Source organism: Saccopteryx leptura, chromosome 2 (assembly GCF_036850995.1).
Source record: "Saccopteryx leptura isolate mSacLep1 chromosome 2, mSacLep1_pri_phased_curated, whole genome shotgun sequence".
NCBI lineage: Eukaryota > Metazoa > Chordata > Mammalia > Chiroptera > Emballonuridae > Saccopteryx > Saccopteryx leptura.
This window is the reverse complement of record NC_089504.1, coordinates 44,088,472-44,109,207: the sequence shown is the minus strand read 5'-3', so window position 1 is coordinate 44,109,207 and position 20,736 is coordinate 44,088,472. Positions and strand designations below refer to the sequence as shown.

The window sequence follows — 20,736 nt, the reverse complement described above, 5'->3', positions numbered from 1 at the left end:
ATTCCCGGCCAGGGCACACAGGAGAGGCGCCTATCTGCTTCTCCACCCCTCCCCCTCTCCTTCTTCTCTGTCTCTCTCTTCCCCTCCCACAGCCGAGGCTCCATTGGAGCAAAAGATGGCCCGGGCGCTGGGGATGGCTCCTTGGCCTCTGCCCCAGGCGCTAGAGTGGCTCTGGTCGCAGCAGAGCGACGCCCCGGATGGGCAGAGCATCGCCCCCTGGTGGGCGTGCCGCGTGGATCCCGGTCGGGGCCATGCGGGAGTCTGTCTGACTGCCTCCCCGTTTCCAGCTTCAGAAAGATACAAAAAATAAAAATAAAAAAATTTATAATTATACTGCATTTACAAAGGTAAAAAATATCTTTTTTTTTTTTTTTTGCTATGACAGAGAGGGACAGATAGGAACAGACAGGCAGGAAGGGAGAGAGATGAAAAGCACCAATTCTTTGTTGTGGCTCCTCAGTTGTTCATTGACTGCTTTCTCATATGTGCCTTGACTGGAGGGCTACAGTAGAGCCAGTGACCCCTTGCTCAAGCCAGTGACCTCAGGCTCCAGCCAGCAAACTTGTGCTCAAGTTTGCTGGCTTGAGCCTGCCAACTCCGCACTCAAGCTGGTGAGCCTGTGTTCAAGCCAGCGACCTCGGGGTTTCGAACCTGGATCTTTTGCATCCCAGTTGATGCTCTATCCACTGTGCCACCACCTGGTGAGGCAGGTAGAAAATGTCCTAATCATTAGAATTATTCAAAGTGAATTTTATTACATATTAAGTTACTTAATAATAGAAAACAATTAGAACATAGCTCTAAAATAATGAAAGACAAAATATATGCTATGTCATATACCTACGGTTGTTTAAATACAATTCAGATTAAGTATGTATACTAAATAGATGAAATCTTGGTCATTCTGCCATTATTTTTTTCTTATTTTTAATAAAAAAAAAATTTAAGTCTTTATTCATTTTTTAGAGAGGAGAGAGCAAGAGAAAGGGGAAGGAGCAGGAAGCATCAACACCCATATATGCCTTGACCAGGCAAGCCCAGAGTTTTGAACTGGCAACCTCAGCATTCCAGGCCGACGCTTTATCCACTGCGCCACCAAAGGCCAGGGTTTATTTTCTTCTTTCAAATCAGGAAAGAAAAAGCAAGCATGGAAAAGGTTATATATATTATTTTTCCTCCACTAACAGTTGGGGATAGTTTCTTAGGAACAGGTATACCATTTGTATCTGATTGCTGATTCACATAAAGTGAACCCCGTTAAATCAGCGGATTTTTTTTTTTTTTTGGTATTTTTCCAAAGCTGGAAACGGAGGCAGTCAGACAGACTTCCGCATGCGCCCGACCGAGATCCACCCGGCATGCCCACCAGGGGGCGATGCTCTGCCCATCTTGGGGCGTCGCTCTGCAGCAATCAGAGCCATTCTAGCGCCTGAGGCAGAGGCCACAGAGCCATCCTCAGCACCCAGGCCAACTTTGCTCCAGTGGAGCCTTGGCTGCGGGAGGGGAAGAGAGACAGAGAGGAAGGAGAGGGGGAGGGGTGGAGAAGCAGATGGGCGCCTCTCCTGTGTGCCCTGGCCGAGAATCGAACCCGGGACTCCTGCACACCAGGCTGACGCTCTACCGCTGAGCCAACCAGCCAGGGCAATCAGTGGATTTTTAAAAACTGGAATTAATCCAAAAAAATGTTTTCCACTTTCAAACATAAAATTAATACTCAGTATATATTTGTGGTCATTTAAATTTAATATAAGAAATAGTGACAGTGGCTTGTAAATCACTTCAAAAGAATTTCTAGCATTTGTTTTACCAACAAATCAATTCTGTGTTTGCATGAATAGTTAAGGACATTATTAATATAGTCACGGAGTTGTTTAGATGCTGTTTTCATATTCATGAATTTAATTTCCCTGACTTGTCAAGCAAACGCTTGAAACAACAAAAAAATTATCAAAAACCACACATGTATTCTAAAGTGAAACCAAGGGTATCTGGCCATTTGAAAAAAATCAAGTAATGGAATTACTGACACGGTAACACATATAATAGAATAAAACTTTCCAATTATTACCTAAAGGCGGCAAAAGAACTCTTAACAATTTTTAATACTGTCCTCAGTATTAAAGGATATTTTATAGTAGTTTCATTTCCCAATTCTACAAGGTATGTAAATACCTTTTGTTTTTTTAGATTTATTCATTTTTATTAGAGAGAGAGAGAGGGGAGAGAGAGAGGGAAGGAGAGATAGAGAGAGAACAGGGGGAGGAACAGGAAGCATCAACTCCCATATGTGCCTTGACCAGGCAACCCTAGGGTTTTGAACCGGCGACGTCAGCATTCCAGGTCGACGCTTTATCCACTGCACCACCACAGGTCAGGCCGTAAATACCTTTTTAAAGCTTTATGGAGCGGCCCTGGCCAGTTGGCTCAGTGGTAGAGCGTCGGCCTGGCGTGGGGGAGTCCCGGGTTCGATTCCCGGCCAGGGCACACAGGAGAGGTGCCCATCTGCTTCTCCACCCCTCCCCCTCTCCTTCTCCACCCCTCCCCCTCTCCTTCCTCTCTGTCTCTCTCTTCCCCTCCCGCAAGGCTCCAGTGGAGCAAAATTTGCCCAGGCACTGAGGATGGCTCTGTGGCCTCTGCCTCAGGCACTAGAATGGCTCTGATTGCGGCAGAGCGACGCCCTAGATGGGCAGAGCATCGCCCCCTGGTGGGCGTGCCGGGTGGATCCCAGTCGGGCGCATGCGGGAGTCTGACTGCCTCCCCGTTTCCAACCTCAGAAAAATACAATAAAATAAAGCTTTATGGGGTCTTTATTTTTTTTTTATGTTTTTTTTTTATGGGGTCTTTAAAAAAAAGATTAACCAGTAATACTAGAAAGTTATGACTGCCCTACCCTCTAATGGTGAATGGTAAGAAAAGTGTATAATCACGTTAATCTTATCCATGAGTATAAACTATATAATCACAATTTATCTGATACTTTCTATAATTCCAAAATATCTTGAGACATGGTTTCAGAATTTTTAAATAAAGATTAAAACCCAGACTATTTCACTAAAATTTTAACTTACATGTCAAACATTTTGGCTCACAGGCACACACAAATTAGGATGCTAAAGCTAAACAATATATTCCATGCAAATAATCATATTTTTATTCTATAACAATGTATTTTATATCCTTATAATTGTCAGAAACATGACTGAGTTTACTCATGAAAAATATATGAACTGTCCCTTAAATGGCTATGTCTCAAAGAAGACTTACTGCTAAAGTATCATTCTTAAAATCAAGTGTTTTCTAAAATGAAGATGGTGACAACACTTACCTCTGTCTTTTTACTAATGTGATCTGTAAAAAAAAAAAAAAGACAGTTCACTGAAGGAAAGTAACATACAAAAATATTTTAGTATGTAAAAAATATTTAAACAAAATAATTGAAAAGAATTTCAAAATTATAATAAGTTTCAGAAGTCATTTTGGGGTTGCCTAAGACTCATCAGATTTACTTTTCAAGGGATAAGATGTTAAAATCCAGTATACATTAATTATTCATTTGTTCAGCTTAGGGACTAGGTCTTGCATCCCTGTAACTGCCACCTACAACAATGGGTATTACATTTTTTTTTTTTTTTTTTGTATTTTTCTGAAGCTGGAAACGGGGAGAGACAGTCAGACAGACTCCCGCATGAGCCCGACCAGGATCCACCCAGCACGCCCACCAGGGGGCGACGCTCTGCCCACCAGGGGGCGATGCTCTGCCCCTCCGGGGCATCGCTCTGTCGCGACCAGAGCCACTCTAGCGCCTGGGGCAGAGGCCAAGGAGCCATCCCCAGTTCCCAGGCCATCTTTGCTCCAAAGGAGCCTCGGCTGCGGGAGGGGAAGAGAGAGACAGAGAGGAAGGAGAGGGGGAGGGGTGTAGAAGCAGATGGGCGCTTCTCCTGTGTGCCGTGGCCAGGAATTGAACCCGGGACCCCTTGCATGCCAGGCCGACGCTCTACCACTGAGCCAACTGGCCAGGGCCAGGTATTAAATTTTTAAACATTTGAATTCTACATCACTTAAATTTTTGGTTTCATATAATATTTTTGGAAGGAAAAGAACCTGAGGGAGTACAAATATGTCTAAAATCTAATCACAGGATAGTATGACTGCAAAACTATACACATTACTCTGCTTTTGTGGAATAAAATAACAAGTTGAATAGTAATTTGTATCCTTTAAAACTATTAGCTAGTTTTTATTTTTATTATTTTTTAAGATTTTATTTATTTATTCATTTTCAAGAGGAGAGAGAGAGAAAGAGAGAGAGATAAGGGAGGAGCAGGAAGCATCAACTCCCATATGTGCCTTGACCAGGCAAGCCCAGGGTTTTGAACCAGCGACCTCAGCATTCCAGGTCGATGCTTTATCCACTGCGCCACCACAGGTCAGGCCTAGTTTTTATTTTTAAAAATACATAATACTTTGATATAAAAATTCTAAAAATTTATGTATACCTATCAAATGAATACAAAAAAAGAGAAAAATCACTGACATAGTAACAACATAGCATTTGTAAAAAGGAATTACAGGCCCTGGCCAGTTGGCTCAGTGGTAGAGCATCGGCCTGGCGTGCAGGAGTCCCGGGTTCGATTCCCGGCCAGGGCACACAGGAGACGTGCCCATCTGCTTTTCCACCCCTCCCCTTCTCCTTCCTCTCTGTCTCTCTTCCCCTCCCGCAGCGAGGCTCCATTGGAGCAAAGATGGCCCGGGCGCTGGGGATGGCTCCTTAGCCTCTGCCCCAGGCGCTAGAGTGGCTCTGGTCGCAACAGAGCGACGCCCCGGAGGGGCAGAGCATCGCCCCCTGATGGGCAGAGCGTCGCCCCCTGGTGGGCGTGCCGGGTGGATCCCAGTCGGGTGCATGCGGGAGTCTGTCTGACTGTCTCTCCCCGTTTCCAGCTTCAGGGGAAAAAAAAAAAAAAAAAGGAATTACAGATCGAGGAAAAGAAAGACATAAGGGAATCTACATAGATAAAAGGCTGAATGAATCTAAAGTACAAATGGGGAGGCCCTGGCCGACTGGCTCAGCAGTAGAGCATTGGCTTGGCATGTGGAAGTCCCAGGTTCGATTCCCCGCCAGGACACACAGGAGAAGTGTCCATCTGCTTCTCCACCCTTGCCCCTCTCCTTTTTCTCTCTCTCTCTTCCCCTCCCGCAGCCAAGGCTCCACTGGAGCAAAGTTGGCCTGGGCACTATAGATGGCTCCATGGCCTCCGCCTCAGGTAATAGAATGGCTCTGATTGCAGCAGAGCACTGCCCCATAGTGGGCATGACGAGTGGATCCTGGTCAGGTGCATGCGGGAGTCTGTTTCTGCCCCCCCACGCTCCACTTCTCACTTTGGAAAAATACAAAATAAAGTATTTCCAATAGGGAGCAAGCGTTTTCTATTTAAATTGAAAATGACCAGGATATCTAATATTTAATAATGCTTCTTCTGGATAGCAGAAGTTTTCCATTCTCAAGGACTAATAATGAAATAAAATAGGTTTCTTATGATTGAGAATCTAAAAGCTGAACCAGTTCTCTAAAGCACTCATTGATCAGAATCGAGTCCATAAACATAGTAAATGTCAAAATGACAAGTTTCAGGTCTAACTACCAAATTCTGGTGGGTCACACATTCTATTCGCATGTTCTACTTAGCATATAATGTGATACCAGAACTTGAGGTACAATGTGTTAATCAAGTCTTGTATAGTTTCCCTTTAACAGTATCATACTGATGTCTTTCTCAATCCATCTAATAAATTTATATAATACTTAATAAATCAAACATGGAAAATAAATCAAAAAGTTTTAAAAACATTCTTTTCATGTTTCTGTTTAGTTCTTAATGAAATATCTTACATAAAACTTTCTTACTAAAACTAGGAATTTTATTTTAACACACATCTGTTCTTTTAATCCCAAAACAAAGCAACTTTCTTGATTCTTAAATGGAAGCAATATAATCCTCTAAATTTATTCCTAACTTCATAGATTCACTTGCTTTTTTTTTTTTTTTAGCAAGAGAGACAGAGACAGCGAGACAGAGAGAGGGACAGATAGGCAGGAAGGGAGAGAGATGAAAAGCATCAATTCTTTGTTGCAGCACCTTAGTTGTTCATTGATTGCTTTCTCATATTTGCCTTGATAGGGGGGCATTGTGGGAGGAGGCAACAGCAGAGTGAGTAACCCTTGCTCAAGCCAGCAACCTTGGGCTTCAAGCCAGCAACCATGGAGGCACATCTATGATCCCAGGCTCAAGCTGGTGAGCCTGTGCTCAAGCCAGGTGAGTCCACAATCAAGCCAGCGACCTCAGGGTTTTGAACCTGGGTCCTCTGTGTCCCAGTCTGATGCTCACTCCACTGTGCCACAGCCTGGTCAGGCCAGATAGACTTTCTTTTGAATACAGTAAAGTAGGGTTTTTCTGAGATTACTGGTATGGTATTATCAATGCTCACAGAACAAATACCCAATGTATCAAGGCTAAATTCATATGAATCAATTGGGCTGCACAAACAGCTGTCCATTTGGTATTAGCACAGTGCTGTTTAAAAAATTTTTTTCTGCCCTGGCCGGTTTGCTCAGCAGTAGAGCGTCGGCCTGGCGTGCGGGGGACCCGGGTTCGATTCCCGGCCAGGGCACATAAGAGAAGCGCCCATTTGCTTCTCCACCCCCCCCCCCTTCCTCTCTGTCTCTCTCTTCTCCTCCCGCAGCCAAGGCTCCATTGGAGCAAAGATGGCCCGGGCACTGGGGATGGCTCCTTGGCCTCTGCCCCAGGCACTAGAGTGGATCTGGTCGCGGCAGAGCATCGCCCCCTGGTGGGCAGAGTGTAGCCCCTGGTGGGCGTGCCGGGTGGATCCCGGTCGGGCGCATGCGGGAGTCTGTCTGACTGTCTCTCCCTGTTTCCAGCTTCAGAAAAATACAAAAAAAAAAAAAAATTTTTTTCTGACTGTGCTGTCTAATATGGAAACTACTAGTCACATATGGCTACTAAGCATTTGAAATGTGGCTAATGCTGCTAAGAAATTTTTTTTTTAGTTCCTTTTTACTAATTTGTATTTAGGTTGCCACACATGAACCATGGCTACAATATAATACAGTACAGATCTAGGGCTCTCACCATTTCCAACATCAAAACTAAAGTGTTTTGTGGCCTGTCTAAATTTAGTGGATGGTGTCATTTCCTGTCTTCCCTTTTTGATAAAAATAAACACAGCCTGACCGGGTGGTGGCGCAGTGGATAGAGCGTAGGACTGGGATGCCGAGGACCCAGGTTCAAGACCCTGGGGTTGCCAGCATGAGCGCAGACTCATCTGGTTTGAGCAAAGGCTCGCCAGCTTGGACCCAGGGTCGCTGGCTTGAGCAGGGGGTTGCTCGGTCTGCTGAGGGCTCGTGGTCAGGGCGCATGTAAGAGGGCAATCAATGAGCAACTGGGGTGTCGCAATGCGCAACGAAAAACTGATGATTGGTCTGACCTGTGGTGGCGCAGTGGATAAAGCGTCGACCTGGAAATGCTGAGGTTGCCGGTTCGAAACCCTGGGCTTGCCTGGTCAAGGCACATATGGGAGTTGATGCTTCCAGCTCCTCCCCCCATTCTCTCTCTCTCTGTCTCTCCTCTCTCTCTCCCTCTCCTCTCTAAAATGAATAATAAAAAAAATAAAATAAAAAATAAAATGAAAAACTGATGATTGATGCTTCTCATCTCTCTCCGTTCCTGTCTGTCTATCCCTCTCTCTGACCCTCTCTGTCCCTGTAAAAACAAAACAAAACAAAAAAACAACAACAAAAAAAACCCCACAAATGATATTATAAAGAGTTTCCTGATAATAAGTTTCACTCTAAAAATTTGTATTTTAGTTTTCTAAGATGTAGTTACAGATAACTTGAGGAGGTTAACCAATAATGGATAAAATTTGAAGATACTATTCCTAATCTAGTTTAAACCAAATTATGTATAAGGACAATAATATGTTTCATGATGACTTAAAAACTACAAATGGATATTTTTATTTTCAGTGAGTTTTAGAAAAGGGACAAATTCAGAAATACAAAAAGATCAATTCTAGTTTTATGGGGTTTACTAATTGATTTTAAATAACTTTAACCCCCCCAATGGTTTATTTCTAAACATGCTTACATTCTACATTCTAGGTAGCAAATTAACAAAATCATTTTTACTTATTTTTAAAATTAGAAAGAAACTTACAACTTAAGTATACAAACACTCAGAATAGTTACTCTAGCATAACAAAATTCACACATATATTACCTTCAGATTGAAAATCTTTTAGTGATACAGTGAGAGGTTTGTCTTTTCCCTGATGATTCTTTCTTTTATCTTTTTTATTCATAACCTTTGATTGAGTTGAAGCATTTTCGGCATTTTCATATTCCTGAAAAGTATTTCAACAAGCATTAAGTTTAGTTTACACTAGTAAAATCAATTAACCAACAGGTAATATATATTTATTAGTTTTCTTTTTAAAGATAAAAGGCAAATTAAAAAAACACACAAAAGCCTGACCAGGCAATGGCGCAGTGGATAGAGCGTCAGACTGGGATGCGGAGGACTCGGGTTCGAGGCCCTGAGGTCGCCAGCTTGAGCGTGGGCTCACCTGGTTTGAGCAAAAAGTTCACCATTTTGGAGCCAAGGTCGATGGCTCGAGCAAGGGGTTACTTGGTCTGCTGAAGGCCCACAGTCAAGGCACATATGAGAAAGCAATCAGTAAACAACTAAGGTGTCGCAATGAAAAACTAATGATTGATGCTTCTCATCTCTCTCTGTTCCTGTCTGTCTGTCCCTGTCTATCCCTCTCTCTGTAAAAAACAAACAAAAAACTTAGGTTAGCCAGCTTGTATAAAACAAGACTGACCTGTTTAATTTTAATTTTTTTAGGATACATGTTTAATTATATACTCAATCTCTTGCCTCTTTTTTTTCAAGTGAGAGGAGGGGCAATAAGAGACAGACAGACAGACTCCCACATGCACCCCAACCGAGATCCACTTGGCAACCCGCATCTGGGGCCGATACTCTGTCCATTTTGGGCCATGCTTGCAACTGAGCTATTTTTAGCACCTGAGGTGGAGGCTCCACGGAGCCATTGTCAGCACCTGGAACCAATGTGCTCAAAGCATTCAAGCCACGGCTGCAGGAGAGAAAGAGAAAGAGAAAGAGAAAGAGAAAGAGAAAGAGAAAGAGAAAGAGAAAGAGAAAGAGAAAGAGAAAAAGAAAGAGAAAGAGAAAGAAGGGGGAGGAGGAAGGGTGGAGAAGCAGATGGTCACTTCTCCTGTGTGCCCTGAACAAGAATTGAACCTGGCAGATATACACACCAGGCCAACTCTCTATCACTGAGCCAACTGGGCAGGGCAAATCTCTTTCCTTTTAAACAGTAAAATAAAAACAAAAAGCTATACCTTGATCTATAACCCCTCCTTCTTCTTCTTCTTCTAACCCACCCTCTTCTTCGACATTTCTGGACCAAACTTTATCTACATTCAATTTGCTTTCTCATCACCCACCCACAACTCCTGAAATCTGACTTCTGCTGTTGTCTTATACTAAAATTAATGTCAACTTCCTTTTAAATGCCAAAGCCACAAGACATTACTTTTCAAGTATTTGTTTTTTTAATACATTTCTTACTACCACTTCTTTTCTATTTTTCTTTTTTTGTTTCGTGTGTGTGTGTGTGTGTGTGTGTGTGTGTGTGAGAGAGAGATTTATTTTTTTCTGACTACTTTTGAGTTTCCTTCACTGGCTTCTCTTTTCCCATCTCTGTTCTTAGAAATGTAACTTCTGACCCTGGCTGGTTGGCTCAGCAGTTAGAGTGTTCGCTCGGCATGTGGAAGTCCCAGGTTCGATTCCCAGTCAGGGAACACAGGAGAAATGCCCATCTGCTTCTCCACCCTTCCCCTCTATCTCTCTCTTTCCCTCCCGCAGCCAAGGCTCCATTGAAGCAAAGTAGGCCAGGGCACTGAGGACAGCTCCATGGCTAGAATGGCTCCAGCAGAAACAGAGTAACACCTCAGATGGGCAGAACACTGTTCCCTGGTGGGCATGCCGAGTGGATCCCAGTTGGGTGCATGCAGGAATCTGTCTGACTGCCTCCCTGCTTCTAACTTCAGAAAAATACAAAAAAATAAAATAAAATAAAAAACTACTATTCACCATTATGTCCTCCTAATGTATTCTTATGCTTTATACCCAGTGTTCTTCAAATCAAAGTTTACAGTTCTATATATACAATGATTTCTGTATATACAGACAACTCAACTGGGATGTTCAATAACCTTCTCCAATTCTCTAGTAAGGACTGATTCTGTACTAAGTACCTTGTTTAATGTCATCATTATCTACAGTGTAGATTCTACACAACCATCTAGGTCAGAAACCTCAGTCATCCTTGCCTATTCTTTTCTACACACTTTATATCCAATTAGTCAATTTGTCTTGTTGAATTTATCTCCTAAAGCTCTCTTTCCTTTAATATTTTATTTATTTATTTTTAGTGAGAGAGAGACACACACACAAAGACAGACAGGAAGGGAGAAAGATGAGAAGCATCAGTTGTAGCTGTGGCACTTCAGTTGTTCATTGATTGCTTCTCTCATATGTGCCTTGACTGGGGCCTCCAGCTTGCTCAAGCCAGCGACTTTAGGCCTCAAGCCAGCAACCTTTGGACTCAAGTCAGCGACCCTATGCTGAATGAAGTTGGTGAGCCTGCCCTCAAGCCAGCAACCTCAGGGTTTCGAACCTGGGACTTCAGTTTCCCAGTTTGGAACTCTATCCACTGCATCACCACCAGTCAGACCTAAAGCTCTCTTAAATCTATTCTCTTTTCCTTGTACCTTCTGTCATTTCCTCTAGTTTTTTTTTTTTTTTTTTTGCTTGATACTGCAATACTCTCTAATTATAGCCCCTCAATCCATCTTCTACACTGCTACAGTGTGATTTTCTAAAATGAAAACCCGAAATCTAAAAGTTAAAAATATTTAATAGTTCTCTGCATATGTATAAAACCTGATTTTCCTAAGTCTGCTACACAAGGTTCTTTATACCTTATTCTTCTGGTAGTATCTCTAGCAACTCTAAGTCCCTAAATTATATGCTACATTCTTTCACAGGTACACATCTTGTATACTTGCCACTCCTTCCCTGAGATTGCCAACTTTCCTCTTACCCACCCTGTGCACACCTAATACACTTAGTAAGACCCTCTTTTTTTTTTCCCTGAGGTTAGAACCAGAGAGGCAGTCAGACTCCCACATGCGCCTGACCAGGATTCACCCAGCATGCCCACCAGGGGGCAATGCTATGCCCATCTGGGGCGTTGCTCTGTTGCTGCCGGAGCCATTCTAGTGCCTGAGGTAAAGGCCATAGAGCCGTCCTCAGTGCCCAGGCCAACTTTGCTCCAATGGAGCCTTGGCTGCGGGAGGGGAAGAGAGAGACAGAGAGGAAGGAGAAGGGGAGGGGTGGAGAAGCAGATGGTCGCTTCCCCTGTATGCCCTGACTGGGAATCGAACCCAGGACTTCCACATGCTGGGCCAATGCTCTACTGCTGAACCAACCAGCCAGGGTCAAGACCCCCTTTTAAGAATCCTTTCCACCTGACCAGGCGGTGGTGCAGTGGATAGAGCGTCAGACTGGGATGCCAAGAACCCAGGTTCGAGACCATGAGGTCGCCAGCTTGAGCGCGGGCTCATCTGGTTTGAGCAAAAGCTGACCAGCTTGGACCCAAGGTCACTGGCTCAAGCAAGGATTTACTCGGTCTGCTGAAGGCCCATGGTCAAGGCACATATGAGAAAGCAATCAATGAACAACTAAGGTGTCGCAATGAAAAACTAATGACTGATGCTTCTCATCTCTTCATTCCTGCCTGTCTGTCCCTGTCTATCCCTCTCTCTCTCTGTCTCTGAAAAAAATAAAATTAAATTAAAAAAAAAGAAAAAAGAATCCTTTCCTGCCTGACCAGGTGGTGGCACAGTAAACACAGTATCGAACTGGGACACAGAGGACCCAGGTTTGAAACCCCAAGGTCACCAGCTTCAGTGCAGGCTCACCAGCTTGAGCATGGGGTCACTGGCGTGAGCATCGGATCATAGACATGACCCCACATTTGTGGCCTGAGCAAGGGGTCACTCACTCTGCTGTAGCCCCAATGGTCAAGGCATGTATGAGAAAGCAATCAATGATCTAAAGAGCTGCAATAAAGAATTGATGCTTCTCATCTCTCTCCCTTCCTGTCTGTCCCTATCTGTCCCTCCTTCTGTTACAAAAATAAAAAATCCTTTCCTAAAACCTACCCTTATCAAGGCACAGAATATTCTATCTTTCTGAATTCCCACTGCACTCAATACTATACAATATAAATATATGCATGTCTGCCTATACTAAACTCAAGGGCTGGGACCAGGTCTTAATCTTTGTATTGTGTGCCAAGCACATTTTGACTATTCAAAAATTATCTAGCCTTACCGGGCGGTGGCTCAGTGGGCAGAGCATTGGCCTGGGATGCTGAGGACCCAGGTTTGAAACTCTAAGGTCGCCAGCTTGAGCGTGGGCTCATCCAGCTTGAGCATGGGGTTGCTGGCTTGAGCGTGGGATCCTAGATATGATCTCATGGTCACTGGCTTAGGCTCAAAGGTCGCTGGCTTAAAGACCAAGGTCCCTGGATTGAGTAAGGAGTCACAAACTCTGCTGTAGCCCCCCAGTCAAGGAACATATGAGAGAGCAATCAATAAACAATAAAGGTGTCACAAGGAAGAAATGATGCTTCTCATCTCTCTCCCTTCCTGTCTGCCTGTCCCTGTCACTCTCTATCTCACTAAGATATATGTATATATCTGGTAAATGATACAAGAGTAGAAAATGCCATCCCAAACTTTAGTTATAATAAAAAATCCGCCTGACCAGGCGGTGGCGCAGTGGATAGAGTGTCAGACTGGGACACAGAGGACCCAGGTTCGAGACCCCAAGGTCGCCAGCTTGAGCGTGGGCTCATCTGGTTTGAGCAAAAAACTCACCAGCTTGGACCCAAGGTCTCTGGCTCAAGCAAGGGGTTTCTCGGTCTGCTAAAGGCCCTTGGTCAAGGCACATATGAGAAAGCAATCAATGAACAACTAAGGTGTCACAACGAAAAACTAATGATTGATGCTTCTCATCTCTCTCCGTTCCTGTCTGTCTGTCCCTGTCTGTCTATACCTCTCTCTCTCTGTAAAAATAAATAAATAAATAAATAAATAAAAGTCAAATATCCTAAAAAAAAAAAAATTAGCTCCAAACTGAGCAAGTCAGAAGGATTTTTGCAGCACCTTTGTTGTTCAGTGATTGCTTTCTCATAAGTGCCTTGACTGGGGAGCTCCAGCCATGCCAGTGACCCCTTGCTCAAGTGAGTGACCTTGAGCTTAAGCCAGCCACCTTCGGCTTCAAGCCAGTGACCTTTGGGCTCAAGCCAGTCAAGTCTATGATCGCAACCTCAGGGTTTCAAATCTGGGTCCATCAGCATCCCAGGCTAATGCTCTATCTTCACCACCACCTTGTCAGGCTGAATTACAGTTATTCTTGATTTTCAGGATAACAGAAATAGAGACATGAAAAATGAAATACATATAGTGTACAAAAGACCACTTTACTGGCTTTCTTCCTCCTCCAATGAATAAATAGCAAACTACTGTAAATTTTAATTACTCTATCTTGTTGTGTGAAAGAGTTAGTGTACAATGACATAGTCTAAAAGCCCTTAAGCATGCCAGAAGCCATTTATGATTAACCACTGAGTAATCACAGGTTGAATAAACTTAACGGATCAGAAAAATCTCGACTTGTGGTGGCGCAGTGGATAAAGCATCGTCCTAGAACACTGAGGTCTTCAGTTTGAAACCCTAGGCTTGCCTGGTGAAGGCACATATGGGAGTTGATGCTTCCTGCCACTCCCCTCTTCTCTCTCTCCTCTCTAAAATAAATAATTAAATAAAGTCTTTAAATTTTTAAAAAATCCCAATACATGTAAAGAACTAAAGTTAAATAATATGAAGATAATATAAATGCTCAATTTAAATATAGAAACTGGAAACAAACACTGCCTTTTACTTAAACGTTCCTAAAAGATGCAGAATGTATTTCAGCACACAGCCTAATGTCCCTTAGTGACAAATGCTGAGTTTACAACTCCAAATTATCAGAAATGTCCTCCCACTTACTTAATTGTAATATATCTCCAGCAGAGGGTCTCTTAATGAATGCTCCTGTACTCATACTTACCTTAACACTGTTAAATCTACTTATTTTCTTAAAATTTTAATTTTATTTAGCAAGAGAGAGAGAGGGACAGACAGGGAAAGACAGGAAGAGAGAGAGATGAGAAGCATCAATTCTTTGTTGTGACACCTTAGTTGTTTTGATTGCTTTCTCGTATGTGCCTTGATGGGGGGGCGGGGGAGGGCTCCAGCAGAGCCAGTGACTTTGAGCTCAAGCCAGCAATCATGGGGTCATGTCTATGATCCCATGCTCAAGCCCACGCTCAAGCCAGAGATCCTGAGCTCAAGCTGGTGAGCCTGCACTCAAGCTGGCAATGTTCTCAGCATCCCACGCCCATGCTCTATCCACTGTGCCACTACTTGGTCAGGCAAATCGCCTTATTTTCTATGTTCATTTAAAATAAATTCAAATAAATCATCAGCTGTTAATTTAATTTTCTCTCTTCCCTTCATGTTGAATGGAGGAACTTTTTAAACTAAACATTTCCAAGCAACAGAAAAAACTAAGTCCACATGTTTCTGTTGTCTTTCAAACCCTGAGGAGGAATCTTATTATGAAAACTTCCTTACAATATTTTGTTACAATAATGAATTTTTAGGAAAAAGTTTAAAGAGAATTTTAATGCAAAATTCAGGAAGGTTGATCCTAAATTTTAGCCACTTAAACCCAATCTAGCTAAATAAATAAATGTGTAAATACCTTTTTGTGTTCTTCATATTCTAATTTACTTAGCAACAATGCCTTCTCAAGATCTGCTTCAAACATTTCAGATGTCAGCTAAAAAAAAAAAAAAGTTTTGCAATAGATAGCATTATGCAACAAAACAACCATGATAATATATACAGTAAATATAAACAAATAAATTAAAAAACAGTCTGGGTTCTCCAAAGTTATTTATCCATGCCAAAGCAAGGAATCATATATATATATTATATATATATTATATATTATATATATATAATATATATATATTTTTTTGTATTTTTCTGAAGCTGGAAACAGGGAGAGACAGTCAGACAGACTCCCGCATGCGCCCAACCGGGATTCACCAGGCACGCCCACCAGGGGCTACGCTCTGCCCACCAGGGGGTGATGCTCTGCTGCTACCAGATCCACTCTAGCGCCTGGGGCAGAGGCCAGAGAGCCATCCCCAGTGCCCGGGCCATCTTTGCTCCAATGGAGCCTTGGCTGCGGGAGGGGAAGAGAGAGACAGAGAGGAAGGAGGGGGGGCTGGAGAAGCAAATGGGCGCTTCTCCTATGTGCCCTGGCCGGGAATCGAACCCAGGTCCCCCACACGCCAGGCCGACACTCTACCGCTGAGCCAACTGGCCAGGGCCAGAATCCTATATTTTATAGAACATACTGAAGCAAAAACTTCCAATTTTTTTTTTTTTTTTTGCATTTTTCTGAAGCTGGAAACAGGGAGAGACAGTCAGACTCCCGCATGCGCCCCACCGGGATCCACCCGGCACGCCCACCATGGGGCGACACTCTGCCCACCAGGGGGGCGATGCTCTGCCCATCCTGGGCGTGGCCATGTTGCGGCCAGAGCCACTCTAGCGCCTGAGGCAGAGGCCACAGAGCCATCCCCAGAGCCCGGGCCATCTTTGCTCCAATGGAGCCTTGGCTGTGGGAGGGGAAGAGAGAGACAGAGAGGAAGGCGCGGTGGAGGGGTGGAGAAGCAAATGGGCGCTTCTCCTGTGTGCCCTCGCTGGAATCGAACCCGGGTCCTCCACACGCTAGGCCGACGCTCTACCGCTGAGCCAACTGGCCAGGGCTAAAAACTTCCAATTTTTGAGATTTCTATTTTCCCGTTCATAGTCAATAATTTGTTGTATATCACATAATCCTTTTACTTCAATTTTAAAAAATCTTACAAAGAATTTAACATTGTAATGGACGTCAAAGGCAGTATCCAGATTCAGGACACCAAAGATAAAACAGTAATTATTATTTAAAATTATAATACTAAAAAATATTAAAAATTCTAAAACACATCATTTCTTTAATATAGACTAATTCACAGGTATAGAATTTTTTCTGTTCTTTTTTTTTTCTACAGAGACAGAGAGAGAGTCAGAGAGAGGGATAGACCAGAACGGAGAGATGAGAAGCATCAATCATTAGTTTTTCATTGCGCATTGCAACACCTTAGTTGTTCATTGATTGCTTTCTCATATGTGCCTTGACTGTGGGGCTACAGCAGACCAAGTAACCCCTTGGTCAAGCCAGCGACCTTGGGTCCAAGCTGGTGAGCTTTTGCTCAAACCAGATGAGCCCACGCTCAAGCTGGCGACCTTGGGGTCTTGAACCTGGGTCCTTGGCATCCCAGTCCGACGATCTATCCACTGCGCCACCACCTGGTCAGGCAAAACAGGTATAGAATCTTTAAAGAAGGTGCCCTGGCCGGTTGGCTCAGTGGTAAGAGCGTCGGCCTGGCGTGCAGGAGTCCCAGGTTTGATTCCTGGCCAGGGCACACAGGAGAAGTGCCCATCTGCTTCTCCACCCCTCCCCCTCTCCTTCCTCTCTGTCTCTCTCTTCCCCTCCCGCAGCCGAGGCTCCATTGGAGCAAAGATGGCCCGGGCGCTGAGGATGGCTCTGTGGAGGCGCTAGAATGGCTATGGATACAACAGAGCGACGCCCCAGAGGGGCAGAGCATCGCCCCCTGGTGGGCATGCCAGGTGGATCCCGATCGGGCGCATGAGGGAGTCTGTCCTCTGTTTGACTGCCTCCCCATTTCCAGCTTCAGAAAAATGCAAAAAAAAAAAAAAAAGAATCTTTAATGAAGGTGACCAAATGTATATGCTTGATGTTACAGAATAATTACAGTGAATCCTTTTACTCCTATCCTTTTATTACTTTTAAATGATTGCCCTATCTTTAAAGTCACCTAATATTATAAAACAAAATTATTTTTCTGTAATCTATATCTTTTTTTTTTTAAGTGAGAGGAGGGGAGATAGTGGGACAGACTCCCACAGGTGTCCTGACCAGGATCCACCTAGCAACCCCATCTGGAGTTGACGCTTGGACCAACCAAGCTATCATCAGTGCCCAGGGCCAGCGCTCGAACCAATAGAGCCACTGACTGTGGGAGGAGAAGAAGAAGAGAAGAGGGAAAGGGAGGAGGAGAGAAGCAGATGGCCTGAGTGCTTCTCCTGAGTGCCCCGACCAGGTATCAAACTGGGACGACCATACATCAGGCTGACACTCCATCCACTGAGCCAGCTGGCCAGGGCATGTAATCTTTATCTTTTGGTTCCTCTTAACTACCACACAATTGTACCTTAACGTCTTACAATCTAGCTTCCACCACTCTCTAATCAAGTAACTCTCCAAGAATTAATTTTCCTAATTGCTACAATAGTTGGATGGGACTTTGGGTGGTCCAGCATTGGTGATGAAGTGTATCTGCAGCTAAATATAGGATAGTTTCAATATGACAAAATAAACATCTTGAATTTGTGTGCATGTATTCGTCAACCTATGCATCTTAGATAATAAAAGCATAAATTTAATGGGCATCTAGTTTTTTCTGTCCAGAATCCCTTCTTTTATTCTTTTGAATAACTATACTTCATTCCAGTGTCACATGATTCTAGCAGGACAGCCAATCATATAGTCCTGTCTACCACCTACCACCATATCCACCATAGACATCCAAGTTATCATTATCAACAACAGGGAGCCAACTTTTTGACCTCCTGGGAATTAAATTTGAGAACACACACAAGTGGAGTTCAATCATCTGATGACAGCCCTCTAAAAGTGGATGCTCATACCTGAACACCCCATAACTCCTTAGTTTCCATCTTTCTTAAGGCCTAGATGTTTACCTCTTATTTCAAATCTGTGAAGAGCCCTGGAGGGCTCCAGCTGAGCCAGTGACCTTGGGCTCCAAGCCAGTGACCATTAGATCATGTCTATAATCCCACACTCAAGCCAGAGACCCCACACTCAAGCTGGTGAACCTGCACTCCAGCCTGATGAGCCCGCATTCAGACCTTGGGGTTCTGAACCTGGGTCCTGTGTCTCAAGTCGATGCTCTATCCACTGCACCACCATTGGTCAGATTCTTTTTCATATTAACTCATAGAACTTAGATATTAGGATAACTGATTCTAATATCATGATACAAAATGAATGGGACTTTTAGAATAAAAAACATGTGCTCTCTCCAGTATCTGATTCTTTTTTTTTTTTTTTTAAACGAGGAAAGAGAGAGAAAAGGACAGCTAGTACCAGACAGATAGGAGGGGGGAGAGATGAGAAGTATCAACTCCAGTGGTGGGATTAAAATAATTTAACAACCAGTTCTCTGCCCTAATGACTTGTTTTAAGTACAAAAAAAACAATATACTGAAAGGTAGTTTATTATTTCATGCATTTAATACTTAAGAACAACAAAAGAGGTATGTAAAACTAGATTATAAGAGTTTTAAAATGTTAATAAAAAATATTAAATAATACCTGACCAAAAAAAAACAATAAAACTGTTATTTAAGATATTTCCATATTGTCTATTGATTGGCATCCTCACTTGCAATTTTTTTCACCTATGGACAGAATGAACATTACTACAGGTCCTTAGAATACACTGTTGCGCAGATGAACCTTTAAAAAGAGTAAGGAAAGTAAATTTGTGATTTCCACATTAGGTGGCTGCCCTGGCGCCCACTTTAGAGAGAACCTTGACTACAAATGCCATTTTAACAACGGCTTCACCAAACTCAACAAAAAACTAGGTATCAGTTCTGCCAAACCAGTGTGAACCAGCTGAAAATCCCACCAATCAACTCATAGTTACGGCACTTTAGTTGTTCACTGATTGCTATCTCTTATGTGCCTTGACCAGGGGGCTCCAGCTGAGCCAGTGACCCCTTCCTTGCTCAAGCCAATAACCTTGGGTTCAAGCCAGTGACCTTGGGCTTCAAGCCAGTAACTTTTGGCTCAAGCCAGAGACCATGGGTTCATGTCTATGATCTCATTCTCAAACTGGTGACCCTGTGCTCTAGCTGGTGAGCCTGCACTCAAGCCAGCTACCTGGGGTTTCAAACCGGGGTCCTCAGCATCCCAAGTCAACACTCTATCCACTGCACCATCACTTGGTCAGGCCCCAGCATCTGATTCTAAATGTAGCAGTTTAGAGCTTAAATTACTTTTAATTATTAACACAAACTAGTGTATACAAGGAAATTAAGTAGAAAAAATTATTTTAAATTCAATTAAAATTTTTGAAAACTAGAAAAAAATCCTCCAAAAATGTCAATATATGATCAATTAGCCAATAAAGACCTATAGAGAGCCTGACCAGGCAGTGGCACAGTGGATAGAGCCTTGGACTGGGATGCGGAAGACCCAGGTTTGAGACCCCGAGGTTGCCAGCTTGAGCGTGGGCTCATCTGGTTTGAGCAAAAGCTCACCAGCTTGGACCCAAGGTCGATGGCTCGAGCAAGGGGTTACTCGGTCTGCTCAAGGCACATATGAGAAAGCATATGAACTAAGGTGTCACAACGAAAAACTGATGATTAATGCTTCTCATCTCTCTCCGTTCCTATCTGTCTATCCCTATCTATCCCTCTCTCTGACTCTGTAAAAAAACAAAAACAAACAAAAAAAACACCCTGAAATAAGACCTATAGAGAAACTTGTATGCATTTTGACTTGTAGGGCTTTAAAGAAGCAGCATTAATTTGGTGTTACCTTCAAAGAATTGTTCTACTCCACTGGGGGACAGAAGACTGAACATGCAGGAGGTATAGAAAACAGAATGTGATATTAAAAGTGCTACAAAAGTTAAGGGGAAAAAGATAAACCACAAACAGAATTCAGAGAAGCACATGGAAAAGAAACTAATTTAAGCTGGTCCCTAAAGGATATAGTTTGGACAGGTAGAAAAAATAATAGATGAATTTTAGGAGGAAAGCCACGTGAACAAAGGTATGATATTAAGAACAGATATACAAGATGAGGCAAAGCAGGTTTACAGTTGTTTGTAAGGAATATAATAATATATAATAACAAGAATAAACTGTTTTGTGTACTTACAACCAACAGTAAACTTACTTTTTCCCTACTCTGTACTATGAGATACCAAGGAAAGAGATACCTGATAAAAGGTAAATTCTATACAATACAAAAAATGTGGAACCCTGGCCGACTGGCTTAGTGGTAGAGGGTCAGCCTGGCATGTGGAAGTCCCTCCTGGTCAGAGCACACAGAGTGGCCATCTGCTTCTCCACCCTTCCAACCCTCTTCCCCTCCTACAGCCATGGCTCAAATGGTTCAAGCAAGTTTGCCCCAGGTGCTGAGGATGGCTCTATGGCCTCACCTCAGGTGCTAAAATAGCTCGGTTGCTGAGCAATGGAGCAATGGCCCCAGATGGGCAGAGCACTGCTTGGTAGGGGGCTTGCTGGGTGGATCCCAGCCAGGGAGCATGCAGGAGTCTGTC

At 43.3% G+C, this 20,736-nt stretch overlaps 1 protein-coding gene across 5 annotated transcripts in view; it reads right to left on the bottom strand.

Annotated features, from left to right (window-relative positions):
• Window positions 1-20,736, bottom strand: part of GKAP1 (G kinase anchoring protein 1) — an 88,019-nt gene that overhangs the window by 43,688 nt on the left and 23,595 nt on the right. For 4 of the 5 annotated variants that reach the window (XM_066367903.1, XM_066367900.1, XM_066367905.1 and 1 more), the window contains 3 exons: window positions 14,985-15,062; window positions 8,295-8,418; window positions 3,326-3,348 (listed from right to left, as the gene is read on the bottom strand). In XM_066367903.1, coding sequence (XP_066224000.1) covers window positions 3,326-3,348; window positions 8,295-8,418; window positions 14,985-15,062 — 225 coding nt within the window. The remainder of the gene's footprint in view (window positions 1-3,325; window positions 3,349-8,294; window positions 8,419-14,984; window positions 15,063-20,736) is intronic. The other variant, XM_066367901.1, reaches the window with a different exon arrangement.